The 19,820-nt window shown below is 39.8% G+C and overlaps 1 protein-coding gene across 1 annotated transcript in view; it reads left to right on the forward strand.

Moving 5' to 3' along the window:
* Positions 1-19,820, forward strand: part of cped1 (cadherin-like and PC-esterase domain containing 1) — a 111,223-nt gene that overhangs the window by 13,933 nt on the left and 77,470 nt on the right. Inside the window, exons 3-4 of the mRNA XM_067391733.1 lie at positions 3,121-3,215; positions 3,798-3,879. Of these exons, the coding sequence (XP_067247834.1) occupies positions 3,121-3,215; positions 3,798-3,879 (177 nt within the window). The remainder of the gene's footprint in view (positions 1-3,120; positions 3,216-3,797; positions 3,880-19,820) is intronic.

Consider the following 19,820-nt stretch of genomic DNA (forward strand, 5'->3'; position numbering starts at 1 on the left):
AAGCTTTCTTCCTTACCTCTTCATATAATGAAAATACTGACAGCCTTACTTACGTTTTTGTGTTACTTTTCAGTGTTTACTTAGCTATACTTTGGGGATCGTTGTCCCTAGAGCTGAGCTGAATATATGCCAAAACCTCCCTTTGGAAACATTCAGGAATATTCTCTTTCGTCAACAAAATTATGGTATTTAACATTATATCCTAAATATCCTAAACTTGCGTAAAGATATTCTAAAGTTACATTTTAATAATAACAATTAGTATCTAAATATTAACTTTATAATATTATAAAATGCATGCATATATATAATTATATATATATATATATATATATATATATATATAAAGAGTTTTTATATATATATATATATATATATATATATGAAGAGTTTTTATATATATATATATATATATATATATATATATATATATATATATATGAAGAGTTTATTTGCAAAAACAGATAACTCCATTTTTATGAATTCTCACAAATCATGTTTTTTTTTATTGTGCATTCCAAGTAATAACAATCAAACTGCAGTTGGGCTGTTTTGATTAAGTAAAGATAACTCTAAAAAATGCAGGTAAATTAAAAAATTAAAATTCAGTGAAAGTTTGTTTTATATATATATCAAAAGTTTGTTTTTTAGCAAAAGCAGATAACTCCAGCAGTCGGTTTTTGTTTTGTTTTTGTTTTTTTTGGCAAAAGCAGATAAGTTTCATAGTTAAACAAAACCCAAGTAATTGCATTTAAAACACTCTCAAACACACATGTGCACACAAACGCACACACACACCCACCCACCCACGCGCGCGCACACACACACACACAAACAGATCGGCACACATACACACACACGCACGCTCTCTCTCTCTCTCTCTCTCTCAAACACACACAGATCGGCACACACACACACACACACACACACAAGCAAAAGGACAACAAATTTTTCAGCATGTAAGTCGTGTATGGTGTACAAGGACTTACAGGAGTCGAAATCATAAATCCTCGATCACTTTTAGTGAGCTTTGATAAAACTTCCCTCAGCTAGCACGTCTTTTTGAAGTGACTAGAAGCCTTGTCACCTGACCTGAATACTGCGCGCTGATTCGCTAAAACGGACTTATCGGTTTCTGTACACAAACAACAAGGGCGCTTGTCGGCTTCTGCTGTAAAATGTGAACTTGCGATGCCTGAAAGTGGACAAAACCGGCTCTTCTGACAAAATGGATTTAGGGTACAGAACGTGCTATATATGGAGAATAATGCACAACACTTAGTTCATTTTTTTTAAAAATGGCGTAAATCGGTTTTTGCAAATGAACTCTTCATATATATATATATATATATATATACAGTTGCAAGAAAAACTAGATAAAAAAGTTTGTCGAGACAAACTTTAAGTTGGCTTGAAAAAGCCGGTCCAGAAAGTTTGAAGCAGTTTTAAAAGGTTTCAGTTTGAAAGTTTCAGTTTTAGTTTAGTAATTTTGATAGAGTACTAGGGTGCTCTGTGTGGTTGCTAAGGTGTTGCTATGTGGTTGCTAGGGTACTCTGAGTGGTTGCTAAGATGTTGCTATGTGGTTGCTAGGGTACTCTGGGTGGTTGCTAGGGTGTTGCTATGCGGTTGCTAAGGTACTCAGGATGGTCGCTATGGTGTTGCTATGCGGTTGCTAGGGTACTCGGGGTGGTCTCTAAGGTGTCGCTATGCGGTTGCTAGCGTACTCGGGGTGGTCGCTATGGTATTCTGGGTGGTTGCTAGGGTGTTGCTACGCGGTTGCTAAGGTACTTGGGGTGGTCGCTAGGGTGTTGTTATGCGGTTGCTAAGGTACTCAGGGTGGTTGCTATGGTGTTGCTATGCGGTTGCTAGGGTACTTGGGGTGGTCACTAAGGTGTTGCTATGCGGTTGCTAGGGTACTCGGGGTGGTTGATAGGGTGTTGCTAGATTTAGTTTGATAGATAGATGATAGATATATAGATAAGTTTATGAGTTTCAATGGATTAGAAATAGTACATAGAACGGCACTTGAGTCTAATTGAGTTTTTGAGTCTAATGGGCTTCCGTAGTTTAAATTTGAATTTTGACAGTTGGAGTTTGAACAGTCTTGGCTCTTTTGAATATTCCGTCAATGAAAGTCAATGGGATTTTTCCGAGCTTTAACAGTCTTTTTTAGGAAAACCGTAAGACCGATCAGTTAGAAAAGATATAGCACACTAAGTCAGAACAGTCTGAAGATCTGACCCGCGTTTGGAGTAGCCTATGTAGAGTTAAAACTCTAGGAGGAGTTAGAGTTGGAAATTTTAGTCTCAGAAGAAAATACCATAACAGAATCTGTGAAAATTAGAACATTTTTAACAAAATAAGAGAGATAATACAAAATGCATGTTATTTTTTATTTAGTACTCTCCTGAGTAAGATATTTTCCATAAAAGATGTTTACATATAATCCATAAGACAAAAAAAAAATAGCTGGATTTATTAAAATGACCCCATTCAAAGGTCTGTGAACCACTGGTTCTTAATACTGTGTGTGGTTACCTGGATGATCTATGACTGTTTGTTTGTTTTGTGATGGTTGTTCATGAGTCTCTTGTTTGTTCTGAGCAGTTAACCTGAGCTCTGTTCTTCAGAAAAATCCTCCAGGTCCTGCAGATTCATCAGTTTTCCAGCATCTTTTGCATATTTGAACCCTTTCCAGCAGTGACTGAATGATTTTGAGATGCGTCTTTTCACACTGAGGACAATTGAGGGACTCAAACTCAACTATTAAAAAAGGTTCAAACATTCACTGATGCTCCAGAAGGAAACACGATGCATTAAAAGTCGGGGGCCTTTAAATTATAAAAACATATGTTTAAGAATAGGGTTTGGATTCATCTATAGTAACAATAAATAATAATAATGAACTTTTATAAAAAAAAAAACAAAAAAACAAAACAAAAAAAAAATCGATTTAGAAATTCAGAAGTGTTGTGTTTGTGTGTGTGTGTGTGCTTAACTGCCTTAATCATCTAATTTTGTCAAACTGTCATCAGCATATAGTCATTGCTGAATTTGCCATCTTTTTTTTCTTACTGTATTTCTTCATCTCTTGCTAAATACACTCTCTCTTGAACACAGATGGAAGAGACTGGTCTGTCTTGCTATGTCTAAAGGGCTCTGAAAAAAGTTGCCTGCGAAAAATCAACTTCGCCCATCCGCAGCACTACCAGAGGGTAAGACCACCCACTCCCTATCTGACTGAAATCACATCCAGAGCTCTTGAAGAGATTCCTGTTTATGATGCAATGTAATGCACAATTATTTAAAAAAATATGGTCTATAATAGATCTGAAACTGAGAAGGAAAATCAAACACAAAAGCCAAGTCCTTATGCCAAATCCTTTTTGTTTGAAATGCGTGTGAAATAAGATCTGGTCCAGAAATTCAAAGGGAATGTTTATAGAAACCAGGACCATGTTATAAAACATTCCAGCATCCTCGACTCCTCTGAGCTCATGCAGAAAATATATTCTTGTATTTTACTTATACAATTAATCTGAAATCTGTATTTAGTAATGCTCATATAATGATCAGATTTGCTTAAATATCCCAGCTGTTGCGAGTCTCTTGGGCCAGTTATAGTTCTGGAGGTGATCCAAGAACAACTGCTACTTACTGTGTCAGTTATTAAATCTCTCTCACTCGTAGAACATTAGTCATCTCACAGGATCTTAAGGCATTACCGAGAAACTGTCTTAAATGTTTTAAACTATCCATCAGGGTGGTCTTTGTTAAACTCTGACCTCTTCACACAGGTTAACATAATACCAGCCTTTGCCGGAGCGTTTCTGGACATGGGCGGAGTCTGCCGGTTTTTGACGGACAGCCAGTTGTCAGGTGAGCAGGAATGTTCCAAGCATCTTTTTAAACACAGATACTGAGACATTGATATTTGCAGCCACAACATAACATAAGTGTTTTTTAATGACTGTTCTGTGGAACAAAAAAGGAGAAGTTTTGCAGAATGTTCATGTTTCTCTTTTCTGTACGACTAAAACAGTCCAGTGACCTGAGTTTTTTTTTTTTTTTTTTTAAACATAAAATCACGATAAAACTAGCCCATATGACGTGCACTATATTCCAAGTCTTCTAAAACAATATGACATACTGTAGTTTTAGAAGAAGTTGACATTTTGCAAGAAACTGAAAGAGTTAAAAATCATTGTTTATTTCAACTCAAGAAGTTGTTTCAAACCTGTATAACTTTCTTTCATTTGTGGAACACACAAAAAATATTATTGTCCATCTAATGAAAGTAAATGGGGTCTTATTTTAGTGTTAGTTACATACTATTATAGTATTTAGTAATATTTTGAATTAGATTTTTTTTTTTCATTTGAATTTAAGGTTTAGTAATTTGATGTGCTTCTGTCAGTTTTATTAGTTTTTGTAATTTTTCTTTTTACCTTTAAAGGTGCCCTAGATTGTTTTTTTTACAAGATGTAATATAAGTCCTAGGTGTCCTCTGAATGTGTCTGTGAAGTTTCAGCTCAAAATACCCCATAGATGTTTTTTAATTAATTTTTTTAACTGCCTATTTTGGGGCATCATTAAAGGGTTACTTCATGATTTAGCATTAAGCTTTGTATTAGTAGAATACCACTAGTATTTTCGAATTAGCGTGCTTTCACCCTTCATATCAGCCCGAGATGAGAGATTTATGCATTTTTATTCTGTAAAAAAGCCTCTGATGACGCAAAAATCGTCATTTTGGGTCATCGGAGGCTTTTTTGGCCAGAGGCTTAAAACTACAGCCATTAAAAGCAGGTAGTTCCGCATTTTTTCACGGACATAGATCAGGCCAGGCTGTTCGTCCTCTGGGAAAGTGAATATCGATGGTATCGCGGTGTCCTTCAGAATTGTTCTCTTCATTGTAAAGATATTTGGTTCGTAGTCCTCGTGCTTGAAATGGAGACTACATATTCTGCGTTTTTTTAGGTTTTCTATAACGGTGTCATCTCCAAACTTCGGGTGTTTGATGGCCCGCAGCCACTGTTTACATCGCTCCAAATCTTTAACTTAATTGGAAAATGATGGAAACTTACTTGTCCTTTCCTGGTTTTGGGTGTACATCCAGGTACAAAGCAATTTAGCACCATTTCGCTGTAAATGTATGAACTAACTCACGATTTATTTGTTTGAATTTTCCTGAATGCCGCCTGTAACCGATAGGCATGGTTTGGGCGTGGCCTCGCAAGGGCAGCAAAAGAAGTGCATTCTGGGAGTTGTTGTCTTTCATCCACATTAGTCAAAAATACATTTTCTGCCTTTTCTCAGTCTAGAAAGCTCCAAATTCAAAAATAATTTCACATTTCTACTACATAAATGACCAATTTTAAATACACATTCATCTTTCCAGGGGTGAAGTACCCCTTTAACTATGCACTGATTTTTTCAGCACGGCCCCTTTAAGAGATGCGCTTCCTCTGCCACACGAGCTCTTAACTATATATACATCGCATAAACACAGTTAACAGTCACACAGCTAATATAACCCTCAAATGGATCTTTACAAGATGTTCGTCATGCATGCTGTATGCATGCTTCGAATTATGTGAGTAAAGTATTTATTTAGATGGTTACGTTTGATTCTGTGTTAGTTTGAGGCTATGCTCTGTGGCTAACGGGCTAAAGCTAACATTACACACTGTTGGAGAGATTTATAAAGAATGAAGTTGTGTTTATGAATTATACAGACTGCACGTGTTTAAAAATGAAAATAGCGACGGCTCTCGTCTCCGTGAATACAGTAAGAAATGATGGTAACTTTAACCTCATTTAACAGTATATTAGCAACATGCTAATGAAACATTTAGAAAGACAATTTACAAATATGACTAAAAATATCATGATATCATGGATCATGTCAGTTATTATTGCTCCATCTGCCATTTTTCGCTGTTGTTGTTGCTTGCTTACCTTGTCTGTGCACAGATCCAGTCGTTAATACTGCCTTTCCTTGCCTAATGCGTCGAATGAGCTGGCATTATGCAAATATTGGGGTCATACATATTAATGATCCCGACTGTTACGTAACAGTCGGTGTTATGTTGAGATCCGAGTGTTTTCCGGAAGTCTTTTAAACAAATGAGATTTACATAAGAAGGAGGAAACAATGGGGTTTGAAACTCAATGTATGTCTTTTCCATGTACTGAACTCTTGTTATTCAACTATGCCGAGGAAAATTCAAATTCTGATTCTAGGGCACCTTTAAAAGCCTGCTGAAGTGTCTTGGAACGCTCAGCATTATTCAATGTGTTGACTTAATTTCAACTAAAACAGGGCGTTTAGTTTGTTACAGCTCGGCCAGAGCTGTAAAACCTCTGTTTCCTTCTAATCTCTAAATGTTTCTCCTCCTAATGTCCTGTATATCACTTTAAAATACAGCATTCTGTGCAGAATTCAAATGGGTCCAATACCTTTTGTGGTCTGTGCCGACTCGCGCATATGATCCGCCCTGTGCTCTCGTGTCTCTGGACCGGAGCAGACTGCTCACACTGCGGCGGTTCACGTGACACTAACACGAAAACAGACTTCATTCGCATCAATGGAAAGCATATTTACACTGTCTGAATTGTTCCCTATTGTCTATATAGTGCACTAAGTGCCATTCGCAACTAGTAAATGTTTGAGCAAATGACCAATTTCTGCCGCTGCTTCAGTGACTGTTGATAGTGTAGGAGGGGGCGGGACTTCAGATTCTAGAAAGCATTTGATTGGATCGAAGATTTGACGAGAAGCTGAAGTGCGATATGATGTCATGAAAATCCATGATCAATTTTAGCCGAAGGGAGATACTGAACGTTTTGGATGCTTATATCTGCTAAATGCTAATTTTGTCATTGTTTTAAAACACAGCAGCTTCTTCATAACCTTAAGGCTAAAATATTCATAATAAAAGCTAAAAAACAAAAATTTTGATTTCAGGGGAACTTGAATTTATGTTCAGTATTATATATTTCAGTTTTAGTATTTGAACTTAGGCCCTATTTACACTAGTGTGTTTTCATATTAAAACGGCATATTAAAATGAAAACGATCTCCGTCTACACTACACGGCTAAAAACGCATGTCACATGACTGTTCAGGCACACTGGGCAAGTGCGTAAAAGTGTAAACAGTTGCCTCTTGCACATGTAGGTAGCTGCAGTATTAATAATCTGCATTTTAACTGCACAATGGCTTACACGGTCGCCAAGGACACGACTCAAACGCAACCTCAGTGTTTTCAAACTAAAACAGGCTCTGCAGCATTTTTGAAAGTCTATGTTTTTGAGGGTCGAAAATGCCAGAGTAGTGTAAATGACAGGTGTAACCGTAGCACCGTGTAACCATTATATTTTTTGTATTTTATTTCAGTTTTTATTTCATTTGACCCTTAGCAAAAAGGGTTAGTTACTTAGTTACTGTCACTATGACAACGTATTGACAGACAAGACGGAGCAGATTACGTTTTGTATGAAACAAAAATGTTTTTTAAAGAAATTCAAACAATAATAAATAGGCTACCATTTCAAGCATTTTTTTTTTTTACCTTTGTGTTGTGACTCATGACAGATCTCTGTAGCCTAGCGTCTTAGTTCAAGCGGCACATGAACCGATCATCTCTTCCTACTAGTAATAAACATTAGAAGGTATGTTGTTTCAACCACTGAATTACATCAATGCACAAGGTTTTTTACATTCAAGTCCACCAATGTTAATTTATTAACTCTACTGTCTGGTTTGTTTATCAGACAAAATGGTGGATTTAGTGTCATGATTGGTCAGATCACCTGTCAGTCAAACTCCTGGCGATGGAATTAGATGGAATGAAACAGTTCTTTTTTTAAACCTTTATAAAAAAACAAAAATTGTTTGGAAAAACAATGTCCATTCTCAATTTAACATCTGACAGTGCTGTGTGTGTGACTCACTTCTGTCAGCAGTGTATTAGAGTGTTTTAAGGATTTCTCTGTAATAACTTATAAAGGTCAGTGTCAAGGGTGATATGCAACTTTGTTGCATGGATATTAAAAGGTAAGTGCACATCATAAATGCCATTTAATAACAGCCAGTGAGTTCTCTTATATGTCAGGAGAATGTCAAATTAAAGCTCTTTGAACTTGATCATGCTTAATTTGACTACTTTAAACCAATTATTATAATCACTTCTGAAAAACCTCAAAGGAGGATAACAGTGTCTATGTTTTGTGACAATAATGACCGATTTTTCACCCGCTGCCCCTGTGGCATCAAGACCACCCAACTTCAGAAAAGGAGGCTTTGTCTCCAGCTCTGAAACAATATTGTCCTTCCTGTTGGCCCATTGCCCACAGAAACATGAACGATTGAGTCCTGGTGTTTGGTGTGTGGCTAGGCAAGGTTATGTCCCCTTTATAATATCTGAAGGTAGGGTGCACAAATATACACATGACATGGACGGGTCTGTGAACGAGTTGAGTGTAAACTCAGCGTCGCTCAGGTTGGGAGTGACCTGGGGGGTATTGCACAAAAGCAAGATAAGGGATTAAGCTGGGATTTTCCAGTTATCCTGGCTGAATTTAGCCCTGACTCGGTTGCATGAAGGGAGGCTAAATTAATCTACATTAAGTTACTATGGAGATTTACACTTTGCAGCTAGCCTGCTCCGGAGCAGGCTAACTGTCAGGCTAAGCTGAGCTCCTCTAACACTGACCAATAGGAACGCAATGATATTACAGCTGACTCTCTCACATACAATTATTTGACTTTATTAACATATATAATATATAAAATACACACATTTACTAAATTGTGCTAAATAAAAATATATATTGGTGTAAGTTTGACATTTTTATTATTTTAATATTTTATTAAAAGGTAAGTATGATGAGAAACAAAACATTTAAAGAGAAGTAATTTCTTAAAAATTAAGTGTTATATACAGTAGCCCACTGAATCATTCTCAGAATACAAGAGGATTACCAAATCATTGTTTGAAGTGTGAAAATATAGCAAAAGTAACACAGAAATTCAAAATCAATAAACCTGTGACAAGGCCCCTGAAACAATCAGGCCTTCATTTGTAAGCTTTCATTAAGTGATGAGTGATTTTTTTGCTAGACAAAGAGCAGGATAAATACCAAGTGAGTGTTTCAGAGCCAGCAAAAGCTATGAAAAGAGTGACAGAGTAAGATGCAGCCTGCTGAAGTGGCATGCATGGTTGTTGTCCACACTGAAACTACCCACTGTAGTCAAAGCACAATAAAGTCAGCTAGCCTTTTCCAAGGCCCATATTTAATCTATACTCTGGTCTCATATATATATATATATATATATATATATATATATATATATATATATATATATATATATATATATATATATATATATATATATATATATATATATATATATATATATATATATATATATATATATATATAAAATATATATATATATATATATATATATAAAATATAGAATTCAGGTTGACTTTTTGCTATTGAAATGACTGGGAAAAAGTGTCCTAATCAACCTGAATTTTATATATATATATATATATATATATATATATATATATATATATATATATATATATATATATATATATATATATATATATATATATATAGGTTTTCCTTTCTTACTGGCTAAATGTTTTGTGCCCAATATTTAATTAGATTGTTTTAAAATATATGAATACATTTCTCTCTGGTTTTGTTTGGCAGTAGTACTCTTTATGGTTATTAGAAGAGCAGAAATTAAAATCACAAAATTAAAAATTAAAATTAATATGCACAGACTAAATTTTAATTGGCAAGATGAATCTAAACTCAGTAATTGTCCCAAAGTATATTGATTTACCCCATTACATTAGTCCATTACAGTTACGATCATAAAAATACACTTACTTGTAGGTTTGAAACTGTACATAAGGCACATTTAATGTCCAACATCAAATATTTTAGCGAAATGTATATTTTAGAATTAAAAAATGCGCTTCTATTGCGTCCCGTCTGTTTAGCGCGCATGCGCGCAGCAGCGCTCGTTCAGTGTGAAGTTTAGCCTTAAAATGGAAATATTTGCATTACTTTCTAACATTTACAGATGGAGAATAAACTTGTGAAAAGTAAGTTATGCACTAAGGAAAACACCATGTCTCCAACGCATAAAATAGCACAAAATGTATGCCGTTTCCTATGGTGGATCGATTTGATCCATGATCGACCTCTAGGGCTGCTTAAGAAAAGCGTGCACGTTAAATTATCTTGACTAGGTCAACCTGGATCGAATTAGCGGGACTGCGTGAACTTGAGTTACCTTTTATGAAACCGTTTTAGCCCAAACTCATTTGTTAGGTTAATTCAAGTCAGGTTTGGGAGTTTAATCCTCGCTTTTCTTAGCATCTTTTATGAAACAGCCCTCTGGACTTTGGCAGAAGCACGGGTTACAGAGATCCTGATGTTTTTCCTAGTGTTTCGTTAGGGCTTGAAACGGGGCCCAAGGCTGGTGCATTACCAACACAGCTTTGAAAATAGGTTAAGTTTTTGAAAAGCTTTTGTAAACAAAAACTCATATCTGTGGAAATGTGCATGTGTATTACATGTTCAGTCTGTAGGCATTTGCATTTGGCATAAGTACTTTAAAATGCATACGTGTCTTTTACAAAGTGACAATCACCAACTACAGCATTTAGTTTTTGCGGATCCATGTGAACGAAAAACTTTTACCTTGTCATGTAAACTTAGACTGCTGAAAGTTGCTTTTAGCTTCTTTATAAACAGCTCCTACTCAAGTCCCAGATTACCAAGAACGTTGACGCTCATTTAGAGCTTTCCGTTTGATTAGCAATTCATTCATTTGTGTTAAGAGGCGATCTGGTGCAGGAACAGAATTTAAAAAAAAAAAAAAAAAAAAAAAAACCTTCAAATCAAGCAGAAAGACATTTTACCAAACTTTATTTGGTGATAAACATTACGACGGACATTAGTGATGTGATTTATGGCTCTTTGAGGGGATCCGGATCTTCGCGATCCATTCCTTTCAAAGAGCCGTTCAAAAGAACGGCTCTTTTGGCTCTTTTTAAATATTTAGTCAGTTTTAAGAAGCCAGCTTGGGGGCATCTCAGTTTATCCTGGAAATAATCACTGGGAGGAATGATGAGGTGAGATTTGTAGTCAAATAATTAAAACTTGGATATCACAACCCAATATCTGAGTTTGAATTATTCTGAAATATTGATTATTACCTCATTTGTCATGTGTGGACTATATTCCAGAGTGTTGCACAAATCCCTCTGCTTAGACAGTGACATCACTATTTTGGATTTACCTTTAGTACAAAGTGTGTGTGTGTGTGTGTGTGTGTGTGTAAAGCTACGTTGACTTATGTTATTCATACAATACCTACTAATAAACTCACAAATAAACATCAAAAACAAAGCCGGCTGCAATGAATTTCTGTGCAAAACAGCTTTTACTACAAACACTTCCACACAAGAACATTGTTATCACACAAGAACATTTTGATAGAAAACAAAAAATATTTAAAGCAGATAAAATTAGAATAAATAAAATGGAAATGTCTACATACTACATACTATTATTACTACTGTAAACTTTGCAAATTGTTTTTTTTTTTTTTTTTTTAACTGGAGTAAGCATGTGACGGCAGCGTGCACACGTCATGGCTCCGCTCCTACCCAATGACAGAGGAACGCAGGGTTTTTTTCCACTGGAGTACTCACGTGAAGGATGCGTGCACAACTAATAACTAATATCATTACGCTATAAAGGGTTGGCCTGCGCTGGGTGCGCCCCTCCCCCTATAACTGTTCTGTCTCGCGGAGGAGCTCATTTGTGTGCATCGGTGTGAAACACGCATAGGAAAAAACAACGGCTCCCCTCCAGCCGCGACTCGGCTCCCATCGTTCATGTTTATGAGCCGTTCAAAAGAATCGGTTCGTTCACGAACGTCACAACTGTAGGGTCTGCACAGTCTCAAGGATGAGCAGGTCCCACCATAAACTGTGTTTAAGCCTCAATTCACGGAACTTTGGTTTGTAAATCTTACATCGATTCCGGCCCGGCAGACACTAATGGATCACGAGACCTTCTTTTTATGACTATTTCGATAAGTCCCAAACCTCTCCTCTGTGACTTCAAAGGAGATGCGAACGCCACGGATCGGGTTTCGAAAGACAGGCCCGAATTCCAAACGGTCATAAAAAGAGAAAATACACGCACGCACCCACAGACACACACTCACATACAAAGACTGTATACACAAATATTATACCTGCAAATATGAATGTACCTGCCATTGTAGTGCTCGCTGCATGTATGTGTTACTAGTATAGAATCGTAGAATTGACTGTAGTAGGTTAGTTTTCATGTTAAACGATAGTAATAGAGTGTAAAGTGTATCTTCTTTATATGACGAGCGACACCTGTCGAGTTTGATCTCTCCGTAAAGCTGTGAATCCGAGCTATTCACTCATGTACGTTACATTTCTGCCAAATGCATCGTTCAATGTTTAATAATACTATGAAGGAAATGCACTGATTCAACATACCATAAATTTATTCGGGAGACAGGACAAAGGAATGTGGAAACCCGCCAAATTGCAACGCTATCATTGGAGGACGTTATCAGTAAGGCGTTCTGGTTTGTTGTCTTTAAAACACCATGACACGCGTCTTTTGGAGGCACAAGTTTTCTGCACGGGTTCCTGCCGTCAAGACGGACTCTCTTCTTTATTTTCCGGTCATATTACAACAGTTAAACCCTCGTTTGAAACTTCGCCGAAACAACCTCCGGAAGAAGAAGCAACTATCAAACAGAGCGCTCCAAAACTCCAAGCACCCTGACTAACCTATGCAAGTATAACGTTTTTACGATCTTAAATACTGAGGTTCCTTGCTGGCTCTTAAAGGTGAACTGTTGCAATTTGACCTGCTTTGATCATCTCTTTCGTTTCTGCCTTTCCCTCTACTTTGTATGTATTTGTATTTACTTGTGTCCATTTAGCCGTATAACCTGTGTATTACCCGTTTCGTATATTAAACTCATTTTATCCATGCTTTTTGTTCACTTGCTCATTTTAGCAACAACCGAGTCACTTTAACGTTCTGATTCTAATATCCTTGCTCTATATTTGAAGGCTATGATAGAAAGTTAGTCTCCCGGCCCGAGAATAACATTTCTGTCATGATAATCTGTGGATAATTGTCCGTTTCGGTGGACGAACTGATAGTTTTCCACATAATTATTCAACCAGAACTAATCATATATGTGATTGATTATAATTCGTTGTAGTTAATTCACCATATATGTTTAATTCCCCGTTGGGTCGATATATGAACGTCATAAAGCTTTCTGAATTATGATATTCATATTTCATCCATAAATTGATTAATAACTGTACATCGCTACATTTATTTGGTGGAGTATTCGCGAGCATCGTTTTAAACTTGGTTGTTGAAAAAAAAAGCAAGGTAGAATAATTGGTGTGTGATTTAATGTTCATGCGCGCTTTATTCAGTGAGAAGACGCACGAGTCCTCACACTACTCACCGTTAACAAGCTGCTTTTGTGTCTAAAAACACGGTAGTAAATTGTTGAACGTGAAATACACTGCAGTCCATTAATATGTCAAGCTCTTATCTGTGAAGGACGACAATCTTTGCAGTAAGTTACAGTTTTGAATATTAATTTCCGCTTGAATGAAACGAATTGATCGTCATTAAGCGTGTTCTGAAACGAGATTTTGTAGCGAGTTTCCTATTTAATCTCTGCAAAGGCCTTATCTGCCGCTATTTTAATTGAATTATTTGTGTCGTCCAATTATTCAAAAATAGCGTCTCGCTCCCTTGGTAACTAATTGGACTAGCTACCCAAAAGACGTTACCAAATACAAGTCTAATCGGAAAACAGTTCCTGCTTTATCCGATTTGACTTGTAAAGTTGGAGCCAGTCGAAAAAACGCCCTGATCCAGCGTGACTAATAACAGCAGTGAATTATCCTGCAGTTACATATTTGTGCACTAAAATTTGTGCAAAAACGGGGTCACTAAACCCCGAGGTTCCAAAGTTTTATACTTAGGATAAAAGGTTGCACCAGTCCAGTGAACTGGCACAGAAGAATCCGCCGAGATTCTAAAAAGAGTTTGTATGTGATATGTGCAGTTAGATCAGCTGAAACGCTAATTTAAAAATATCACAGAGGTGGATGCAGTAACGCTGACCAGACGCCAGAGGGCAGTCTGTCCAGGTGGGGCACCCCCCCCTACTTCACTGTTGTGTGGACTCAGTAACGCCACCGTGTGGACGTTCTGAGTCAAAGCTGCTCTCCGTACTTTGAACTGAATTGTCTCCAAATTCGCCCGTGACTACTTCAACGTTGCTGTTATAACTGTTTGTTGATGGTTATGCTTTCCAATCGTTTTTGGAAGGTGGTTTACTTATTTAAATTTGGTTTAAACACGTTTTAAATTTTTAATTTAGTTTAAGTTGCCCTTCCAACCAGAGAATTCACTTCCTGGAAGTGCTCCCCCGTGTGGACGGATCCGGAAGTCAATTCCCTGCCATCTGTGTGTCCTTTCCTCTCCTTGGTTCCTTTGGTCACAGACTTATTCTATTCTATTCTATTCTATTCTATTTTTATTTTATGTTACTCCATTCTACTCCTTTGGTTTAACTCAGTTTTGTTGGTTCTTCTCCCTCTCTTTCTCTTGAGTTATTATTTTATTTTATTTTATTTTATTTTATGTTATTTTATTAGTAATTGTTTTTTTTGTTTGTTTGTTTATTTATTTTGCTTTATTTACTTCGGAAATTCTTTCCCTTGTATTACTTAATGCTGTATTCTATTCACTCTTAGTCCTGTGTCCTGTATGTTATTGGCTGGCAATAACATACACACACACACCCAAGCCTCCCTTATTTCATACACTTATTTTTAAATTTAATTGAACAACATTCAATTGTAATTTAAGATTAAGTAGTGTCAATCAGTTGGCATTCTGCTTACCAAGAAGCACTCCTCTTTAGGGAATTCACAAATAGGGAAGGCTTTCTCCTCTCTTTGCCCCACGCTGTTCTTCTGTGCATTTATTTCAATTTAATTGAGCAAGAGTTCAATTCAAGTTTGAATCAAGTGCCTCTGAATTGTGTTTTTCTTTTCTCTCTCCTTTCCCATTCTATTTCTATGCACTGGTTTAAATTTAATTGAACAGGCTTTAATTCAAATTTGAATCAAATGCATCTGAATTGTTTTGTTTTATTTTGCCTTTTGTCCGGCTTCCAGCTCAGTTAAGATCCCTATCCTGTCATCCTACACACTTGATTATTTAAATTTGGTTTAAACAAGATTTAAATTGAGATTTGAATGTACAATTAAGTTGTGTTTACTTGACTGTTTGTGTACTTGCAGACAAGGCCCTCTAGCACCCGGTGGTGAGTTGACGGTTGTTCCAGTGGGTTCCAGTGAAGTGGAGTTGCCTGGCCTGGCGAATCTGACACGTGCCTGTGTGTGAATCGCAGGACGTTTCTGGCCTCACACCACGGGCAGCACGCAGAGACATTAGCAGGTTGGGTGTGTCAGGTGCAGGGAGGCGACGAGTCCAGTTGGAACCCAAGGCAATTTTGTTTAATTTCCCTGTTTCTGCTCGACAGAACCGCCCTTTGAGTAACTGCCTGCGGGGTCAGACTCAGGGGTTGGGAAAAATTCAATTTTGACCTGCCAATCTGGCCGTCGGCGTTAATACCTCGCCTGAAAACGCAATTGTGCTGAAGGTCACTGTTTGAGAGGCTGCGTCGTGGTGCAAGAAGGACAGGACGTCCGCGGACACCGCAGTCGGGTGTGGGAACGTCTAGGAGAGGCTGCCCCGTCACTGAGTTCTCATCTGGGCACTCGCAATTCACCCCAGGCCTAGAGTAACAACGTACAGTCCCTTCCCTTAGTGAAAACTACAAGATATTACATATCTTTCATTCCTTTAGGTTCTGGCCAACGCTGTTACTTTTAAGCCATACCCTCCCTCTCAGTTTTATGACTCAACGGCGCCCTCGCCTGGCCCCGTCATAATCCCAGAGGCGATAGGAAGTTTAAGCTCAATTTCTCCCCTTTAGCCCTTCACATTTTGTTTTATTGCTATTCTACGTCTATTCCTTTCTATTTTGTTTACTGCTCTATTTCTCATTTAATTGCATCCACTCTGTTCTGTTTTCTTTTCTGCTGTGTTTGTTTCTTTCAGTTCACGTAGAAGCAGAACCTGTGAGAGCCACCACGGAAAACTGAGTAATAGATAGACGACCGAGCAGCGAGAGTCGCCAAAGGACTCTTAGAACTACCGCCTGTCAAAATCTATAGTTAAATCCGGCACTCACTCACACAAATTGACCTACGTGGTCCTTCTTGGTTTGACAATTAAGTGTCAAACCTACCTTCCACTAACTGTCTGCACCAGTTAACTGGAACCACACAAAAGAATTATCTAATTACGTATTACGTAACCGCTAATCCCTGCACAAGCTTGCATTGGTTCTTGTCTTTGTTGTGCTGTCTTTCTCTCGTCAACAGTAGAAGCCACTATGTCACGAGCATCCAGCCCTGACACCCACTGGGACCATCTCGAGACCTGGCTGGGCGTCATGACCAACCCGTTCCTGCCCAATGCCGCCGGCGACCTCCAGCATCTGAGCCGCGAGCAGCTGGACGGGGACTTGAATCGACTGATGGCCCACGATCCGATGCAGAGCTACAGTCACAAAGAATGGGCAAGACTCATCGGAGGCCTCGCCCACAACCTCATCGCCCAGGCAAGGCTCAATGAAAGGAGCAACGCACTTCTGGAGCAGGAAGTCGCGGCGCTCAAGCTCCAGGCTGAGGAAGCCCGGAGGAACCAGGCTCAGACCCAACATCGTCTTGATCAGCTACTCCTCGAAACCCCAGATCAGCGTAGGACAGCGGAGGAATCTGATCCTGAGCTACAGGAGGAAGTCGAGAGACTCCAAAAGGCCCTCGAAGAGCTCCACTTGGAGACGGGGCGCAGAGAGCAGATGGAAAAGCAATCCATAGAGGAACTAACTGGAAAACTCCAGCAAGGTGAAGCTCTCCTAGCAAGAGCAGAGATTGAACTGAAAGAAAGAGATGCTAAAGCCCGGGCCTGTGAAAATCACCTTAAACTGGCCCGAAGTGAGATCACTGCTCTGAAACAGCAAAGAGACTATCTTAGAGATGAATTGGACACTGTGCACCGAGAACTAAAGCATTCCTATAAACTGCAAAGCGAATTGGGAGGAGACTTGCATGCCATGCAGCTCCCTCTAGCCACTGGACCTAAGTGCCCCAGTCAAGAGTCCCTAGTTCGCGAGGGGGTGAAAGCCCACTGCCAAAAACATCCAGCCTCCAAGAACCATGGTCAGGAGCAAAGGGATGGGAGCCACCCCAGAAAAGCCGCGCTGCGAGCTATGGCGTGATTCCCAAAGAGCTGGACAAGCTAGCAAAGAATATCCCCACTTTCACTCCAAACCCAGCAGGGGGTGTCGACGTGCACGCGTATTTGCAAGACATTGACTTCCTGTTGCAAAATGTGGCCAACGTGAGTGCATGGGACAAGTTGTATCTACTCCGCATCACGTCCAGCCGTGACGTGCGCAGCTTCCTGGATCGGCAGCCAGAAGCTGTCAAAGCAGACTACCAGCTGCTGCGACAGGCTCTGATCAAAGAGTTTTCTGACCCTGAATCGGACCAAGGGCTCCTCGCGGCCATGGATCTTAAACAGGGCCGACTGGAAACTCCACAAGCATATTACAACCGTATACGAAAGGCCTACTTCGGAGCACGCAACGAACCAGGAATGGAGGAAGATTTCAACTTTAAGACTTTGTTTCTTAGAAACCTGCACACTGCAGTAAGTCATCATCTGGGAGTCCTGGCCTGCCCACGAAGTATGTCTATTCAACAGCTGCGAGATTTAGCCTACAAAGCTTATTCCAAGCAAAGGGCCATATCTGAAAAGACTGTTAAAAATCCAACCATCTACCCGGTCTCTGATCACTGCCCAGAACTGGCCCTAGAGGGCGCACACACACACCACAGTGACAGACCGTTCAACCGAGAGGCAAGACAGTTCCCAGCCAGCAGAGGGCAGCCTCACCACGAGGGCGCCCGTCCCAAGCACCAGAGCGGACACTCTGAAAGATTCTGGGACAGGCCACATCCAGCCAGCAACCAAAGGGGCGGGGCCGCATGGGAGACCAGCCGGCGACCCAGAAATGGCAGGCCTTCATCGGATAGAGCCTCAAGCCCCAATCGCCAAAGACAGAAGGCCTCTCGACGTGCATCAAACAAGTCCAAGTCCGAGCCCTCACAGGAGTCGAGCAACGCAGTTATGTCTGAGTCTGCGGAGATTCTGAAAGTCCTGAAAGAGCTGATCCAGGAAAAGCCCAAAAAGGAGGACAAGAAGGACAAGTCAGACTCCTTATGACTAGAAGCAAGGTCTGCCCCTAACGTCTGCCCTGACAGCCCTTTAACACAACCTCACACCCAACTCACAGTTGACCAGAGACTTACCACACAGTCAGTTAGTACATCACAGAGTGACCTCATCACACAGTCACCTCAGCCAACAACCGCACACTCCGAGCAAACCAGCTCACATCAACCCACCGACGACCAGGACGCCACGGTACCAGAAAGTGCCGTCTTGGTTGTCTGCCTCCCAAACGAATCACATAACACCAGCCCCACTTGCTTATCGGTCAGCACCCAAGCCCCGGTACCAAGACTCCTGGGAAACCTTATCGAAAAGGGGGTGGCCCGAAAGCTGTACATAGCCATCACTGTGGAAAATGATGTGAGGATTGAGGCCCTTGTAGACACGGGAGCAGACCTAACTTTGATGTCAACTAACCTTTTTGAAAGACTCAGACATGAAGCAAAGAAACAAAATCGAACTCTTAAATCACAAAAATGTGAGCTAAATGTGCAGTCATACAGCCAAACTGAGATCCAACTTGAACAAATAGCTCCCATTCATCTAACCATCGGTCCAATGAGTTTGGTACACCCCGTATACATCTCACCGATGGACACGTTTCCCCTGCTCATTGGCAAAGATTTGCTAGATCGCTTTGAGCCCCTATTGGACTTCAGACAGCTGAAAATTTGGGCTCAAGTACGAGAACCGCGGCCTTTCCAGTCACCCAGGTCATCTGAGCCAGACTGTCAGGTCACAGAGGTCACGGGAAACCCCACAGCTAGCTGCGGGAACCCCGTCTCAGCACCAGGGCAAAGTTCAAGTTCGCTCCTCTGCACCTTTCAGCTCACCACAGACTCTGACTCCTTCTGCCCCAAGGTCACACCAGACCTGCAGCTGAACGGCTTAACAACCACAGACATTATTCCCACACTGTGGGCAGACAACTCAGCCTTCAGCCACACGCTGTTAAGTGCTCTCAGTGAAGGAACACCGGACCTCCCATTTGTCAACAAGCAAACACACTTTCCACTAGACTTTCGTCTGCCAACCATGATGACTGTCAAGGACATCTGCGTTTTGAACTGCAAATGGAACAACCGGCATTTAACCCATCCCTTCCTGGTCCTTCCAGACCTCCTGATGCACTCTAATGCTCACACGGACAGTGCAAATGAGTTGTTGTGGGCCCCAATGACTGTACAGCTTCCTGTTGTCCCTGTCAACACTGCCAACTTCCTGTCAGGCCAGACCACCCAAGAGGTCTGCATCCTGATCCACATACAGGAAACTGTAGTACCACCTTACACCAAAGGGGGTGCTGTTTGGCT

The sequence above is a fragment of the Chanodichthys erythropterus genome, chromosome 8 (genome assembly GCF_024489055.1).
Source record: "Chanodichthys erythropterus isolate Z2021 chromosome 8, ASM2448905v1, whole genome shotgun sequence".
NCBI classification, from domain to species: domain Eukaryota; kingdom Metazoa; phylum Chordata; class Actinopteri; order Cypriniformes; family Xenocyprididae; genus Chanodichthys; species Chanodichthys erythropterus.